At 54.0% G+C, this 16293-nt stretch overlaps 5 protein-coding genes across 5 annotated transcripts; 3 read left to right on the top strand and 2 right to left on the bottom strand.

Annotated features, from left to right (window-relative positions):
* Window positions 1-278: 278 nt before the first annotated feature.
* On the top strand, window positions 279-5261 carry EI97DRAFT_386152 (kinase-like protein; the record flags this gene model as incomplete). Its single annotated transcript, XM_033796053.1, has 3 exons — window positions 279-512; window positions 575-2519; window positions 2569-5261. The coding sequence occupies 3 exons, from the start codon at window positions 279-281 to the stop codon at window positions 5259-5261; spliced, it is 4872 nt and encodes a 1623-aa protein (XP_033649849.1).
* A 70-nt stretch (window positions 5262-5331) lies between these two features.
* Window positions 5332-6772, bottom strand: EI97DRAFT_437073 (peptidyl-tRNA hydrolase). The gene has a single exon (XM_033799262.1). It carries the CDS (start codon window positions 6603-6605, stop codon window positions 5577-5579), a length of 1029 nt encoding a protein of 342 aa, XP_033649850.1. The 5' UTR covers window positions 6606-6772; the 3' UTR covers window positions 5332-5576.
* EI97DRAFT_230758 (NADH-quinone oxidoreductase) lies at window positions 6732-7896 on the top strand. The gene is made up of 3 exons (XM_033793948.1): window positions 6732-6974; window positions 7044-7248; window positions 7314-7896. Exons 1-3 carry the CDS (start codon window positions 6950-6952, stop codon window positions 7762-7764), a joined length of 681 nt encoding a protein of 226 aa, XP_033649851.1. The 5' UTR covers window positions 6732-6949; the 3' UTR covers window positions 7765-7896.
* Window positions 7897-8567: 671 nt separating this feature from the next.
* On the top strand, window positions 8568-10397 carry EI97DRAFT_230712 (DNA repair protein). The gene is made up of 2 exons (XM_033793947.1): window positions 8568-8861; window positions 8922-10397. The coding sequence occupies exons 1-2, from the start codon at window positions 8775-8777 to the stop codon at window positions 10161-10163; spliced, it is 1329 nt and encodes a 442-aa protein (XP_033649852.1). The 5' UTR covers window positions 8568-8774; the 3' UTR covers window positions 10164-10397.
* On the bottom strand, window positions 10176-16265 carry EI97DRAFT_437074 (P-loop containing nucleoside triphosphate hydrolase protein). Its single transcript, XM_033799263.1, has 3 exons — window positions 16017-16265; window positions 11515-15878; window positions 10176-11467 (listed from the first exon to the last, which is right to left on the bottom strand). The coding sequence occupies exons 1-3, from the start codon at window positions 16079-16081 to the stop codon at window positions 10632-10634; spliced, it is 5265 nt and encodes a 1754-aa protein (XP_033649853.1). The 5' UTR covers window positions 16082-16265; the 3' UTR covers window positions 10176-10631.
* Window positions 16266-16293: the final 28 nt, after the last annotated feature.

The following is a 16293-nucleotide window of genomic DNA, read 5'->3' on the forward strand; positions in this document are numbered from 1 at the left end:
ATACATTGATGCAACTCGCGTCGCCAGAAGCTCTAGTCCCGCTACGGTTTAGCGCCTCTTCCGCTCCAGCCCTGGAGGGCTGTGGCTGCCCCGCCATGACTTGCTGTCCAATTGACGACGGGCGGTGAAAGGCACTTCCTTCTCCTGCCATGTCACACTCGCAACGCCTTCTCATAAAATAGTGACCGGAATGTCTGCAGTCTAAGGGGCAGGCAGCTTCGGCTGCTCCCTCTCCGTCAACTATTTCCAGTTGGCATGTTAGCCACCATCGACCAACTATGGCACCGCCGAAAACACCTGCCCGCAAGAAGAATGCCACCAATGTATCCACGCCGCAGGCCACGCACGCCCCCATGGGTAGGCCTCCCCCGAGGGACCAACCCTCTGCCAGAACCCCCCTGATTGCTATGCCTACCGATACCTACGCCAAAGCCCAAGAGGAAGAGCTGGAGGTCTTGAAGGCCATCTATATGGATGATTTTGAGGAGGTCGAAGCCAAGGGCGCATGGCATGTACGCCTTCCCGTTCAGTCTTATGCTTTTATTTGGCGCCCCAAAACTAATGCAAGCTTCAGAAAACAACGGATCGTGTAATACGGCTGAAGTTGAAATCCTTCTCGAGCGAGGAGACGTCAGTGACCCTCTGTGCAAAACTCACTGCAACGTATCCCAAGTCCTTGCCCAATCTTACCCTAGAGGATACGAACAAGTTGCGCCAGAAAACGATCCAGAGGCTCAATGATGTGCTGAAGACAAGGCCTAAGGAGCTTGTCGGCGAGGTGATGATTCATGATATCGCTACCTCCATACAGGACATCCTCGAAGACGACATCGCCCTCCGTGAGAATGATGGTGCTTTCGAGAACCTCGAAGCCGAACGCGCAGTGCAGGAAGCTGCTGCTGCCGAGCTCGCAAAGCAGCACGAACAGGAGTTGCAAAAGAAGCGAAACGAGGAGAAGATTGAGGAGGAACGTGCATTGCAGCAAATGGTGGAGGAAGAAGTGCGCCGCAAGGAGGCCATGGCGAAGCGGAAAAGTAAAGCCGGACACACGCCTACCTCTTACTTTTCGGAGGCTCAATCTTCGGACCGTATCTCTTTTGAGAGGGTCGTTACCGTTCAACAAGATGGTAAAGATATCGAATGCACTGCTGTCGAGGGTGTTTTGCCGTTTCGCAAAGGTCCGGTCACGGAAGAGTTCCTTGTGAAGCCTGTAAGCGCTTCCGACTCCGTCATCCTGGTCTTGAAACGAGCTCTTGTACAGGCCGAGAACTCCACTTTTCAGGCGCAGCTCAAGAAGGCGATAACAGAGTTTGAGGAGGAGATGGAAGATATCAAGCGCTTTCGCCAGCCCGCTATCATGTTCGTCTTCGATTTCAAGATCCAGCAGATTTCCGACTTTAGCTGGGAGATTGACATCCTTACGGAGTACTTCACCAAGGGCTCGCTGGGGGAGAAGCTGGAAGATGATGGTCACATTGTCGTCTCAAAGGCGAGGGCTTGGACTATCGAACTATTGGAAGCCCTAGACTTCTACCACCGCAACGGCGTCGTGCACAAGAGGATTCATCCTAACAATGTTATGTTGCGGAAGACATCCACAGGAGGCATGTCGGTCAAACTTGCTGATGCCGGATTTCAGGACAGTCTACATCGTCTTCAGGATGTGACTCATGGCAAATTGTCATATTCAACGTCCAGGTCCGCTTTCTGGGTCGCTCCAGAACTTGCGCATGATAATCGAAAGACGAGGAAAACTGACGTTTGGGACTTGGGCGTCGTATTTCTACAGATGTTGTTCGGTATCGATGCCCCTCAAAAGTACAACTCGCCGAAAGACCTATCGGATTCCCTTGGGTGCTCCGAGTCACTACAAGAAATCATGCGGAAGTTCTTCAAGCCTGACCCCAAGAAACGAGCTTCCGCTTTCGACCTGATTCCGTCCGAGTTCTTGCGAGACGACGTCCCCGTCTATGAACAGCCACTCACCCCTATGCGTTCCAGGCATTCCTCAACCTCGCTCGCCGCTGGACGCCAACGTCGTGAATCGTCAGTAGGCATCGGAGGAGGCTTTTCCAGATATGCAAGCGATTGGGTCGAGGCAGGCCGGCTTGGGAAGGGTGGGTATGGTGAGGTTGTGAAAGCTCGAAACAAGCTGGACGGTCGCGTCTATGCCATCAAAAAGATCAGGCAAAAGTCCGCTGCGGCTCTTACTGAGGTCTTGTCCGAAGTCATGCTTCTGTCACGGCTAAACCACCCTTGCGTTGTGCGTTACTACACGGCATGGCCTGAGGAAGAATATGCTGGTGCCTCCGAAACCGAAGAGGACGCTTCGACTTTCACGGGAGGAGAATCCGACTCGGAATCTGACTCAGCGATATCGCCCGGGAATGGAGATGCCGGTTTCACACGGAGCACGGGAGGGCTCGATTTTGTGAGCAATTCCCATAGAATCATGTTCGGCTCCGATGATGAAGAGGAAGACGAAGATGATGGAGCTGTCGTGTTCGGTTCTGATACTGGTACGTTGATAGCAGTAACCGGGACGGAATCTCAATTAACACTGAACAGAAGATGAGGACGGAGTAGGTAGCCCAAACTCGCATTCGCTCCTCGCAAGGAAGCGAACTGAGTCCAGCTCGTATCCTACACGTTCCACCAGAACAATACTATATATCCAGATGGAGTTCTGCGAGAAACAAACATTACGTGACCTGATCAGGAGAGACCTTTACGAGGATTCAGAGGAGTACTGGCGGCTCTTCCGACAAATGTTGGAGGGTCTTGCACACATCCACAGTCATGGGATAATCCATCGAGACCTCAAGCCGGACAACATTTTCATCGACGTTGCCAAGATACCCAAGATCGGCGACTTTGGGCTGGCGACGAGTGGTCAGTATCAGCGCGCCGATAAGAAGATGCTTGCAGGGAGCCAGGCGGACGGAGACATGACGCGTAGCATCGGCACTGCATTATACGTCGCGCCTGAACTGCGTTCCAACGTCTCCGGCAACTACACCGATAAAGTGGACATGTATTCTATGGGCATCATCTTCTTCGAGATGTGCTACCCGCTGAAAACGGCCATGGAACGCGACCATGTTCTAAGACAACTTCGAGAGCGCAAACATACATTGCCGGCCGAGTTTGAGACACCTGAAAAGGCCCTTCAAGGAAGCATAATCACATCGCTAATCAATCATCGGCCCAGCGAGCGCCCAAGCTGCGCGGAACTGCTTCGTAGCGGAAAGGTCCCTCTGCAAATCGAAGATGAATCTGTCAAGGAAGCTCTAAAGGCTTTGTCGGATCGCGATTCTCCTCACTACGCGAAGATGATGGCAGCGTTATTCTCGCAAAAGCCTGATACCCAAGCGAAGGATTATGCGTGGGACATGGGGATCGCTCCCGCCGCGCAGGGCATCAAGGCGAACGATGTGCTGCTTCAAACCATGGTCAAGGAACGTCTCACGAGCGTATTCCGGGGCCACGGCGCGGTGGAAATGCAGCGGCAGCTACTTATCCCATGGTCGAGCCATTACGCCAACAACAATGTCGTGAAGCTTTTCGACCCATCGGGTACGCTCGTGCAGTTACCTTATGACCTCACGTTGCCATATGCGAGGAGCATTGGACGCGGTGCCACCTTCCTGGAGAAGACATTCACAATAGGCTCTGTTTACCGAGACAGTTACACGGGCGGAGCCCCGCGGAGCAATGGCGAAGCCGACTTTGACATACTCTCCTATGACACCTTGGACCTAGCCTTGAAAGAAGCGGAGGTCCTCAAAGTCATCGACGAGGTCATTGACGAGTTCCCATCTCTCGCCTCGACTACGATGTGTTTCCATCTAAACCACTCTGATTTACTAGAAATCATAATGGAGTTCTGCCGGATCAATGTCCCACAGCGACCGGTAGTAAAGGAGGTGCTCAGTAAGCTCAATATTCAACAATTCAACTGGCAAAAGATACGGAATGAGCTACGTGCGCCGGAGGTGGGAGTTTCATCCACTTCACTAGACGACCTTGCGCGTTTCGACTGGAGAGACACACCTGATAAAGCATTTTCGAAACTGCGGCGGATATTCGAAGGCACCAAGTATCTTGATAGAACGCACGCCATCTTCGCTCATCTCAACTCCGTGGTGTCCTACATGAAACATTGGAATATAAAGCGGAAGGTGTACATCAATGCGTTGAGCAGTTTCAACGAGAAGTTCTACTCTGGTGGCATACTGTTCCAGTGCGTTTTCGACACCAAGAAGCGGGAGGTTCTCGCTGCAGGAGGGAGGTACGACAAGCTGATTCAGGAGTACCGGCCGAGGGTCGGAGGTCAAGCGCACCCAACTGGTGGCTATCATGGCGTTGGTATGAACCTTGGTTGGGATCGCCTTGTGAATTCAATGGCCCGATTCCTAAAGAAACCGGAGAAGACGGCACCAACCGCTTTCCTGAAGAAGCATGCGGAAGAGGAGAATCCCGCTCTATCGTGGGTACCTCGTCGATGTGACTGCCTCGTTGCGAGCTTTGACGCTTCACTTCTCAGGTCGACTGGCGTTCGAATGGTGGCGGATCTTATTGAACATGGATACACTGCAGAGTTGGCTGTCCAGGCACATACCATCGAAGACCTTATGAGACACTACAGAGACGATAGGCATAGCTGGCTCATCATCATCAGGCACGGTGTCGCCTCTGATAAACCGGACTTGAAGGTCAGAAGCATCGTCAAGAAGGAGGACACGGACCTTCGCTCTAGCGACTTGTTCAACTACCTCCGCAACGAGCTTCGGGACAGGGAAGCAAGGGAAGGAAGCGCTGTCCAACGACACAGCCGCGCTACACCAGCCTCCAGCTCGTCGCCGGTCGGCACCAAAGCCAACGTCGATGTTCTCATGTCGCATCACCGCTCCAAGAAGACCAGCAAATGGAGCATCGTCGAAGCCGCGCAGACTCGCTCCGCCGAGCTGTTGTCCTCGTTCCAAGGCGCCCCGATTGCGGCCATCGAGACGAAAGATGAGACGATGAATCTAATCAGAGAGACGCGATTGAGCGACCCCGATGGGTGGCGACGGGCGATTCAGAGTGTGCCCATGAATGAGCGGCAGTACCTACACGAGTTGCACGATCTTCTATCCAAGTACGCTGCCCGGTGGCGGGAGGCGCTGAATGACGGGACGGCGCGGAGCGGGGAGGGGGGGAAGGCGTTTGTGTATAATTTCAGGACGGGGGGATGCTTGCTGTATGATTTGGAGAATTGAGCTTCTCCCTCCGTGGCTGGTTTAATGCCAAGGCACGATGAACTCTATGCTGCTCCCCTTGTGTTTGGCGAATGAGGTTTGAATGGTAATTGAGGACGACCAATCTATCTGGCATCATCTAGATCCAATGAACCACGACCCGAAATCCACCCCATCCAGATGCATAAGCTTTGTGGGTATCTCAAAAACAATGCCAAACAACTCCTCGACATGCGATGCCCTGAGCAAGGGGTCGTAATATCCAACCCATAGACATACAGTATCATACAACAAGATTCTTTTTTTTTTTTGCTCGCCCCAACCGTGGTAGCAGACTTAGGCCTTCCCGTCTGCAATCTTCCTCAAGGCCTCCAAGACGCCCAAACTCGCGGCATCCATGGCCCTCTCCTCCCTGTCGGTCATTTTCCTCAGCACATATTTGCTCACGACACTCGGTTCCCTACTCTCCGGTCGTCCAATCCCCACCCCTACCCTCCACCACTTGACCCTAGTTCCCAAGCTGGCCTGCACGCTCTTCAACCCATTATGACCCCTCGGACTGCTTGCTCCGTCTTTTATCGAAACTTTCCCTAGCGGAGACTCCAGCTCGTCATGCACGACGACCAATCTCGGAGTCTGCCCCTCGGCCTGAAAGCGACCCTGGCCGGCAAACTGTCTCCACGCAGCGGCCACGCTGGGCCCACTGACATTCATCAACTTTGTGCTCTGCCACAGCGTGAAGTCGTCCTCGCCCGGAGCCAGACCCTGTGCCTTCTCCTTGCTGAAGCCCGTGATGGAGAAGCGGAAGGTGGTGGTGTCTGGGCGGGCGACTTTGCCCGAGAGGCCCGAGGCGAAGGGCTGGTAGAGGCCGCGCTCGCGGATGGTGGAGAGGATGGTGTGGCCGGCCGAGTGGAGGGTGGAGGCGTATTGGGGGCCGGGGTTGCCTATGGAGCAGACGAGGAGGGGGTGATAGGTTGATGGTGGGGGCATGGCGGCGGAGACGGAGAGGGAGACTTTGGAGTTTTTGGGGAGGATGTTGGGAGGGTTGCGATCCTTGGGAGACGGAGGACGAGGGTCGAGAAGGGTGGTGGTGGTGGAGATCGTGGGAATGAGGGCGAGCTCGGCTTGTTGTCTTTGCTTCTGTTCTTCCCTTCGCTGCTTTTTCAGTCGACGCTTCTGCTCGTTGCGACTTATGCGCGGGCTCTCCTCTTCTTCCTCGTCCCTCAATCTCCTTTCGTGGACGGTGTTGTTGCAGTTGCGAACGTTGTCGGATTCGGAGCCGGATGCGCTAGCAGGGATGCGAAAGCGTGCCCGTGCCTGTGCCTGGTCGAGCACGTGCGCCCGTGTGAAGGCGTCCATGGCCATGTTCTATCAAAGAGGTATTAAGAGGATATCGAAAGAAAGAATGGAGGAGGAGAAGGAAGCGTGACTGGGACTGATATACTGTATGGATGGGAACCATGGCAAGCATATAACCATGGTCACCTACCACTCACTCTAACTATGTTTGTCAAACCAGGGCAATCAGCGGCGTGTACAGCCACGCAGTCGGAGTCATACAGGAGCATTTGTAAGGCGCTGTACTTCGTATACATACCCTGTACCGGTACAAGTATACCACAGTAGTCAGCAAGTCAGCGAGGCCACATGCACAGCCCACCATTGACTTTGCTCCTCCCATCTCGACCCTCTCTCACCAACCTTTCACCATGACGGCCGCATACATGTCTACGAGTGAGCTTTCCTTCCTCCCACCATGGGCATACAGATTCCTTCCAGCTGACAATGGATAACGACATCAAGTCGCCATGCGGCGCCTACCGCTGCTGTCCGGCACCCCCTCTGCACCGCCCACCTGCTTTCTCTCGGCCATGGTCCTGACGCCGAGACGTTACCAAAGTCAGGATGCCAAAGCCGCCGTTCCCAGCTTGGCTCCCAAGCGTCTCCTCCCTTCCCAGACCCCTCTACCCTCGCAATCCGAGCCGTCCAACGCGGTCGAATATGTCCTGTAGGTAGTGCAGGGGAAACACACCTGTCGAGTCCGTCCCCAGACGACGCTGACATGCGCTCGAGCACCTCACTCGATCAGCTTGCCAACTGGGCACGACAAGGCTCCGTATGGCCACTCACCTTCGCCCTGGCATGTTGCGGCATCGAGATGATGCACTGCTCCATGCCCCGGTACGACCAGGACCGTCTGGGCATCATCTTCCGCGCCTCGCCGCGCCAGGCCGACATTATGATCGTTGCCGGCACCGTCACCAACAAGATGGCTTCTGCTGTTCGCGTGTGTTACGACCAGATGCCAAACCCCAAATGGGTCATCAGCATGGGCAGTTGTGCCAATGGGGGCGGCTACTACCATTACAGTTACAGCGTTCTTCGTGGCGTCGACCGCATCCTGCCCGTGGACATCTACATTCCCGGCTGCCCACCCACCGCCGAGGCTCTGCTTTACGGCATTTTCCAACTCCAGAGGAAGATGAGGGCTCAAAAGGTCACGAGGATGTGGTATCGGAAGTAGGGAAACTGCGGTGCACTTGAAATGGAGGCTACTAGTAAATAGCGCCCATCAATCAAGTTACCCGAATATTTCCAATCGGATTCCTGGCACGACAATCCTGGAGAGGTCGAGCGAGCTCGTATCTTGAGGCAATTGTTTCGTAGTCCGGGTGTGAATATCGGGAGACTGATGAGTTTAGCTGCAAGGCCTGAACCCCTCCCCGCCGAAGCCGAACGTTGGTCCGTCGTAGTATGGGTTGAATGGGCGTCATGGTTCTTTGCCCACTAGCTTTTGTCAGCACTTGTAGCACATATTTTGAGTAAGGAGACAATACATTTCATGTCATTGAGCTGCGGGACTCTGAGACGTATGGACGCCTCCTGGAGCGATGATTGTCTCCTTGCCTTGCTTTTAAGCCATCCCACTGACCGAGCCTCGCATAAGAGCGTTGCTGCGTCATTTGAATCCGCCGATGGTGGAAACCGGAGGGGCGAACACGAAACATCTATGAGTAAGTAGGAGAGCGCATGTGGTGAGGTAGGGTTTTGCTCTTTTACCACAAAAGGGTTCCTGGTCGACCACGTGCGCACGTGTGGACGCGTTCGTGTCCCTTCAGTGAAAGATGCGGCGAAGTATCCGAAAAGGGATAGAGGATGAAGCGTGACTGGGACCGATATATGGATGCGCATCCCCGGAAGCATATAACAATGGTCGCCTACCACTGCACTGTGTAGCGGTGTTTGTTTTGTCAACATGGGCAGCAGCGGCGTGGACACCAATGTTCAGTCTTTCTCTATAGGAAGGATGAATGGAAGAACTGTGAATGGCTACATGTCTTGGCGTCCAGAACTCACCTCCAACATCGCATCGCTGTGGCCCCGCCCGCTGCAACTTCACTCCCAGCTCACCATCTCCCCATTATACCATTTTCGATATCTACGGCTCCCCCTGAGCTGGTCAAGCCCCTGCTCCCCAACCCTGTTGCACTGTCTTGCTGTCATTTTCTTCCTCCACATTCGCCAGCCCACACAATGTCCGAACGGACCACCCCGCCACCACGCACAACCCGCTCATCGGCACCCACCACTCTGCCAGACGCAGAACAAATCCGGCGAAAGGTACAACCCTTATTTATACCCTCCTCCTCCTTAGACAGGCCTCCCCCTAATTCCATTCAGGAAGAAGCCCGCCTCAAAGCCAAAGCCGCCGCCCAACAGCATCAACGACCACCACAACAACAACATCACTCCGCTTCCTCCTCCCACCTCCCCTCCCTCCCCTCTCTCGCCGGAACAAAACGTGCCTACACAAGCATCTCCAGTTCCACCACCCCCGCCACCCTCCGCGACGCCTCCTCTCCCCAGATCCCAAAGCGCGATCGCAATGGCTTCGTCGCCCCGTCCTCCGACTCTCTTCTGCAACCGGCCAAGAACTTCGCTCGGGCCGAATACATCGAATATGACTTCAGCAGGATGACGGACACAAAGGGCGGCTTCCTCAGCACCGAGGACGATCCGCACAACCGGGCCATGTGGAGCGGATCGGGAAGGGGGAGGGGGCCAGAAGATGAGAAGCCAGAGGGCATGACCATGGCGGAGTGGGAGAGGGAGAGGTTGAGGAGGAAGTTGAGGGAGAATAGGGCCGGGCCTTATGAACCGGGCATCTCGATTTTGAATGCCGCGGACGGGCGGGAGGAAGAGGAAAGGGAAGAGGCAGATCGCCTCGCTTCTGCTGCGGAGGCGGCGGCGAACGCTGATGCGGATGCGGACGCGCAGCTGGCTTCAAGCTCTAATTCCGCCTTCAAGGGCAAATACGGCGACGGGAAACGCGAGATCAAGGGCAAATGCCGCGAATGCGCCTCGCTGGAAATCGACTGGAAATGGCACGACGTCTTCGCCATAAGCGTCTGCAATGCCTGCAAGGACAAATACCCGGACAAGTACTCGCTCCTCACCAAGACTGAGGCCCGCGAGGACTACCTCCTCACGGACCCGGAGCTCAAGGACGAGGCGTTGCTGCCCCACCTGGAACGCCCGAATCCCCACAAGACCAACTGGAACAACATGCAGCTCTTCCTGCGGCTGCAGGTCGAGGCGTATGCGTTTTCGGAACGCAAGTGGGGGTCGCCCGAGGCCCTGGACGTCGAGTACGAAAAGAGGCAGAAGGTGGCCAAGGCCAGGAAGGAGAAGAAGTTCAAGAACAAGCTGGACGACCTGAAGAAGAAGACGCGCGTCGAGGCGTACAAGAGGGCTAAGTTGATGGGGGACGCGGCCGCGGCGGTGCAGTTTGGCGACCGCATCAGGGGCATGGGCGAGAAGCATGTCCACGAGTGGGGGAGAAGCGTGTTGGACCCGGAGACGGGAATGTCGAAGAAACGGTGCGAGGAGTGTGGCATGGAGATTGAAGAGCTGGAATTCTAGATACAGGTGTGGAGAGTTTTTTGCATTTATGATACCCCTGAGAATAGCACCCCCAGACAACTCGGATTTGACTCTGCAGTACAAGTTCGAGTATGCATCGCAATATCATCTATCTGGTACACATGTCAACAAAATAAAACCCATTTACGAACACGGGCGGTGCCATGCACCAAGTCCCAATGGAGTGAAAAAATGTCGGAAGACATTGCATGTACTCCTGCTCGATCCACGACACTCCCACAAGCAAACGCATCCATACGACTTATTCTTGATTGACATTGATCACATGCTCCCAATGCACCGTCTATCCTGCTCCCAGCAGCAATCATGCAATGTAACCCACACGCAATGCTAGCCAAGGCTACATGTCACCTCTCTCCCACTCCATCTATGTACTCTAAACATTTCGCCTGCGATCTCGTCCGCAGAACCATAGCTGCGACGCCATGTCGAGGAAGAAGAAGAGTCCTATCTCGCGCTTCTCGTTGCACTTGCACTCGCTTTTCCGCCCATTTGAGCGTCCAGTCCACCCATATCAAGACCTTTCCGCTTATCATATGCCCTCTTCGCCTCCTTTTCCAGATTCGCCATGTCACCGCTCGTCTCGCACATGGAGTGGAAGCTCCCCTTCTTCTGCAATAGGTCCCACGGGTCCCCAAACTCAACCACCTCTCCCTTGTCCAGCACCAGCACCTTGTCGTAGTCAATAATGGTATGCAACCGGTGGGCAATCGTGATCGTGGTATTCTTTATTTCACGGATCGTTTCCTGGATCTTCGCATCCGTCGCGTAGTCAATCGACGCAGTTGCTTCGTCCATGACGAGCACTTTGGGTGCTTTGAGAAGGGCGCGAGCGAGACACAAGAGCTGACGCTGTCCTTGGGAGAGATTGGAACCTGACTCGGAGACGGGAGAGTTGAGGTTATGGAATGGGTTCTTGTTTTCTGGTTGAAGCCCCGTGTCGACCTCCCGGTCAGTATTTGTTGCTGCGCCATCGGGCATGATAAGTATCGTTTCGTTCATGGTTTCACCATGGCCGTTCGCTAGAATAGAGGCCGGGTTAGTTGTCGACCCACCATAGCTGGTGCTGACGTCTGTCACAACAGCATTGAACGTGGGATTAGGTATCTCGATGGCCCGCGGTGTCCCAGGCGTGCGGGTTGGCGTCCCGTCGTACGTAGATGTTGCTGCCGACGACGAAGAAACGAGATGCACTTCTCTCAGAGCGGTAAAGATTTCTTCGTCGGTAAAGAGGGAGAAGGGATCAAGATTACTGCGTATTGTGCCGGTGAAGAGGGTTGGATCTACTCAAGGTCAGCGTCATCTACAGTGCAGCCAGGATCTCTCTTACCTTGCGGGACCATGACTATGTTCTCCCGCAAATCTTGTAGCCCAATCAAACCGATGTCGATATCGTCGATCAGAATCTTGCCTTCTTCGGCTTCCAGAGCACGGAACAACGCCAACGCCAGCGAACTCTTCCCAGCACCGGTACGTCCCACCACGCCAACCTTCTCTCCAGGCAATATTTTGAAGGAAATCTTCTTCAGAACCTTGTCAAAATCTGGCCTGTATCTGGTACTGTATTCGATGAACTCCACCGAACCTCGGCTGGGCCAATTCGAGGGAGGCCTCCTTCCCGGATGAATCATGGCTGCTTCCTGATCCACGTCCAGGTACTCCTTGATTCGCTCCACTGAGTTCATATTCTGTTCGTTCGCTGAATACAGCCGTACAAACCAGAGGACATTTTCCGTAAAGGTGACGGCATACGTGAGCGCCAGTCCAGCGGCTCCTGCGTCAATCTTGCCAACACTGCGTACGACGAAGACGCCAGCAAAGAAGGATACCATGGCACCGACGACGTCCACTCGGAATGCAAGCCACCTGTTAGTTGCCCACAAATAGATGAACGGACGATGTTGAGTATTGATCTTCTGTAGATTGTCCCGTATGAATCGTCTCTCGTCACCATAGGCTCGAATTGTGACCATGCCGGTCAGGGTCTCCCCGAACTGCTGATAGAGCGGACTCCTGGTCACCGATTCCAAGCGTTTCAGGTCTCGAGAGGAGCTTAGATAGAATCTCCCTATCAGAGCGTACAATATCGTGATAAAGGTGCCTGCAATGAGGAATCCGGGGGTGATGACGGAAATCAGGATGACAATAGTAATAATGGATGCGAGACAGTGGACGACCCCTATGGCTACCGGTGCAACCTCCTGATCGACCGCCTCGATATCCTTGGAGAACCTGTTCATGAGCTGGCCGAGAGGGGTTTGGTCGAAGAAACGGAATTTGGCATGCGTGATGGCTTGTATCAATCTTTCATGCAACCTCCTCGATGCAGCAAGTGAGCCACCAAAGAGGAAGCCCTCCCGAATGAAAGTGATGAGCATAAACGCGACTCCGAGGGCAGCATAGACGCCTAGAAAGTAGCCGGAATCGACTTCGGAGCTTGTGGGGACCAGATCGGGTCGCATGGCGCTGTAAAGGCTCTCATCAGAGTGTGAAAAGAATGGCATGTTCCAGCTACAAGTGCCGCTCTTGAGACACGTGCCCATTCCACTGAGAGTAGGTGCATGGCTGATGGGTCTCGGAGGTTGCAGGCGCTGGGAGCGGATCCCTTTCTCAGCATACGAGTTTGCCCAAGTCCGAATCCAAACGTTTGTCCAGACCGACGCAATTTGCTGTGCTACGAACACCAACCCAGCACCAATCCAGTAATACCACGGTCCCATGGACCTCAGGTACATCAGAATAATACTGAGCTTGACACCACCTTCGGCTTTCGATTCCTCATATGGATCAATAGCAGACGCCTTCTTCGATTGGCTTGGGTGAGCATTTCCATTCGCGTCGCCATTTGCATGGCTTGCTTCACCCGTTGCTTCTTCGCCACCCACATCAGAAGGTACGCGCGAAGGTATCTTGGACGCTCTACTGGAGGCAGCATGCGACTTCGAAAGATCTTCGTCCAATTTTCCCGATTCGATAACTTCTGTGGCTGTTCCCTGGGTTGTAATTCTGCCATTGTCCAACACGACGGCATATTCAGCCTGGGGCAAGCACAGACCGACGTTATGAGTAACGAGAACACATGTACGGTTGTACATGAGCGGGCCCAGAAGAGCTTTGTCAAAGATCCACTTGGCAGTATGTGAGTCGACAGCACTTAACACATCATCCAGCAAAACGTGCCGTGCTTTGCTATATAGGGCTCGAGCCAAAGAGATGCGCTGCTTTTGGCCGCCGGACAGAGTGACGCCTTTCTCGCCAACAATTGTTTGGTCTCCAGCATCCAGAATTTCCAAGTCTCGTTGGAGGGAGCAAGCCACTATGACTTGCTTGTACCGGGTTGCGTCCCAATCGGTGGCGAAGAGGATATTGTCCTTGATCGTTCCGTTGACGAGCCATGCTTGCTGGGCACAGTAAGCAACACTTTCTGTTAGACCTGTCTCGGGGTCCACTCTGAGGTCTTCACGGCTGCCAGTACCGGGTAAGAAAACGTTGCCTTTCAGCTTTGTCATCTCGCCAAGCAGAGCCATGAGCAGGGACGTCTTTCCAGAGCCGGTTGGCCCTACGACAACGTTGAGCTCTCCGACTTTGAAGCGGACGTTAAGATCCATAAGTTTGAAGGCGTCGGCCGCGGTTTTGTCCTCTGAGTCTTTCCCACCCCAAGTGAATGTTCCCTGCTCGAATCCGATAATGGGTTGTCCATTGTCATCCTTTTTGCCAGAGACCAACTGCGTGTATTTATCCGTTTCTGGCTCGTTGAGATATTCCTCGATACGATCCACGGACACCTTGGACTCCTGTACATGGGCTATCATATCAGCCAGTTGATCCAACGGGATCCTCAAGATCTGAAATAAGGATAGTGCAGTGAAGGCCACCGAGGGAATAAGTTCCTTGTGCTCGACTTTGGTGTAGACCAGGAAGGAGAGGAACGTAATGAAAACCGGAGAGCCAGACCAAATGGTGGCAGCTACAGCCCAAAGGAGATATCTCCGCCTCAGATGTTTGAGCTCCACGTGGCGCTTCTCATTGACAATACCAATGAATCGCTGTTCCCAAGCAAAGAATTTGATGATACGGATGTTGGTAAGGACCTCATTCGTGGAATGGATCCTTGCGTCCGTTGCTGCCAGAATCAGCTTCTGGATCTTGGAGAATTGGTTCGCAACCCAGAGGTTGACTGGTGCTAGGATGGCCATCATTCCGATGCCAGCAATACAACTGAATCCAAGGACTCGATAGAGCAATGCTATTGCTACTATGAACTGAACGGGTGTGTTCGCCCAGAGGAAGTGGAGGTATGCGCTAATTTCACTGACTTTGTAGGCATCAACAGCCATCAAATTTAGAATGGCTCCGGTGGTAACTTGGGCGTCCTCTTCTACCTTCGGGTCTTCCTTGTTCTTGTGAGCATCTGCATCTTTGCTCTTCTTCCGTATAAATCTCGTGAGCTTCTTAAAACCTTTGCGCTCATCATGCGGTTCCTGTTTTGCCTTGGCGGGCCCTTTCCCCAGCACTTTGTCTATTCCTGAAGACACACGGCGCTTTAGGGCTTTCGCGTAGATCTCCCCGGTAATAACAGCGCGTATGCGTATGCAGATTCTTCTGCCGATCCACAAAGCCTGGCCATCGGCAAGTGCAGAGGCACAACCGGAAGCAAAGAGGAGCATGACATAGAACCATGCAGCGTTCCGAGGAGTAAGATCTGGCTCTTCGATATATTCCAGGATGGCTTTGAGGAGCATGGTGGGCGCAAAGGTAAGGAAACCTGACATGACGGCCCAAGTGCCTTGGATGAGTAGACCACGCTTGAAATACTTCAACAGGTGAAAGGCAAGGGCCGAAGTCTTCTTGAGCTGACGGTAATCCGCAATGACGGCTGCTGCTTTATCTTTTGGCGCCAAGTTCCACACGTCGGCAATCTCATATGTCTTCTTGAAACCCTTCCAAACGATGGCATCTACCCAGCCAAATGTGGCCAATGAGAATACGCTGGCAGTAGGTTCCCTGGAGGGCTCAATATCCCCTTCATACTCCAACTCGACGGTTTTGTTGCCCTTTCTGGATGTCAAGCAGATGAGGGAGAGGAGGGAGGTTAGGGCAAAGTCGGTGATTGCAATATGCTGCTGGAGACGAGATCGCGGATGAATGATAGCCGAGCGAAAGATCAGGGCGCCGCACAACCATTGGCAGCCGTAAAGAAAAGCGGTATGGTACCAAAGCTTATGGAACGACCATCTATTAGTGGCCGAGAAGAGTAAGCGCAGCGAGGCCAACAACGCAGTATAGGCCCATATGACGATGCTGGTTATGGCGGCAGTCCTCCCCTTGCGACCCCATGCGCCGGTGAGAAAAACGATGACATGCAGGGAGAGAGCGGCCAAGACAGCGGTTTCCTCCAGCACTACGACGGTGACTTGGCCTCGTGGGCGATCGACGGCCACGGTCGAACGGGTCTGCGCACTGAAGGTCGGATGAAGAGCCAACGGGCCATTGGGCTCGGATTCGTCTTCGGACTCGCTGGCGGTGTCGGCATCGTCACGGTAGCGATTGGCAGGCGTGGACCACACACTGTCGGCGGGATCCAAGACTGTGTAGGCATGCGTGTCCCTGGCGGATCGTGCGGCGCGAAGCTGGTATAAGAGATAAACGAGTGAGATTCCGCACACGAGAAGAGGAATCACAGACTGTAGATAACTGTGCGCCGCGTTAGCATATTTGCGCCGCTCAGAAGAGGCATATCTGAACCACTTCTGTTGCGACAGAAGGGCCAGAGCAGGAGCCAATGGACCGGCCGGATTCAGAGACATGACAGGTGAATCAACCCAGACTTACTTAAGCTCAAAGCAGCGTGAGAAATCGTCTGGGCCCCATATCGGGCCCTTACACTTCAGAAACATGGCCCGTCACCGAGCGCTGCGTAGAAGCCTTGGGAAGCCAGGACGGCGGATTGGCGATATGTTATGGGAGGTGGATGGCGGACATGAGGGAAATAGGAGTAATGGCGAATATCAAGGAGAGGAGGGGGGGAGCGGCAGAGAGGAAGGAGGTGAGGGCGCAAATCGCCTGAAAGGCCTGGAAGGGCGGTGGATAGCAAACGGAACGGCACCAA

Source organism: Westerdykella ornata (genome assembly GCF_010094085.1).
Source record: "Westerdykella ornata strain CBS 379.55 unplaced genomic scaffold EI97scaffold_40, whole genome shotgun sequence".
NCBI lineage: Eukaryota > Fungi > Ascomycota > Dothideomycetes > Pleosporales > Sporormiaceae > Westerdykella > Westerdykella ornata.

What these genes read in the sequence shown, in the direction of transcription:
- EI97DRAFT_437073 (XM_033799262.1), bottom strand. Translation starts at nt 6,605, where the DNA reads ATGGCCATGGACGCCTTCACACGGGCGCACGTGCTCGACCAGGCACAG.
- EI97DRAFT_230758 (XM_033793948.1), top strand. Translation starts at nt 6,950, where the DNA reads ATGACGGCCGCATACATGTCTACGA. An exon ending in GGCCGCATACATGTCTACGA is followed by an intron (nt 6,975 to 7,043) that starts GTGAGCTTTCCT and finishes AACGACATCAAG; the next exon opens with TCGCCATGCGGCGCCTACCG. An exon ending in AACGCGGTCGAATATGTCCT is followed by an intron (nt 7,249 to 7,313) that starts GTAGGTAGTGCA and finishes CATGCGCTCGAG; the next exon opens with CACCTCACTCGATCAGCTTG.
- EI97DRAFT_230712 (XM_033793947.1), top strand. Translation starts at nt 8,775, where the DNA reads ATGTCCGAACGGACCACCCCGCCACCACGCACAACCCGCTCATCGGCA. An exon ending in CAGAACAAATCCGGCGAAAG is followed by an intron (nt 8,862 to 8,921) that starts GTACAACCCTTA and finishes AATTCCATTCAG; the next exon opens with GAAGAAGCCCGCCTCAAAGC.
- EI97DRAFT_437074 (XM_033799263.1), bottom strand. Translation starts at nt 16,081, where the DNA reads ATGTTTCTGAAGTGTAAGGGCCCGATATGGGGCCCAGACGATTTCTCA. An exon ending in TCACGCTGCTTTGAGCTTAA is followed by an intron (nt 15,879 to 16,016) that starts GTAAGTCTGGGT and finishes CGCGGCGCACAG; the next exon opens with TTATCTACAGTCTGTGATTC. An exon ending in CATAGTCATGGTCCCGCAAG is followed by an intron (nt 11,468 to 11,514) that starts GTAAGAGAGATC and finishes GACCTTGAGTAG; the next exon opens with ATCCAACCCTCTTCACCGGC.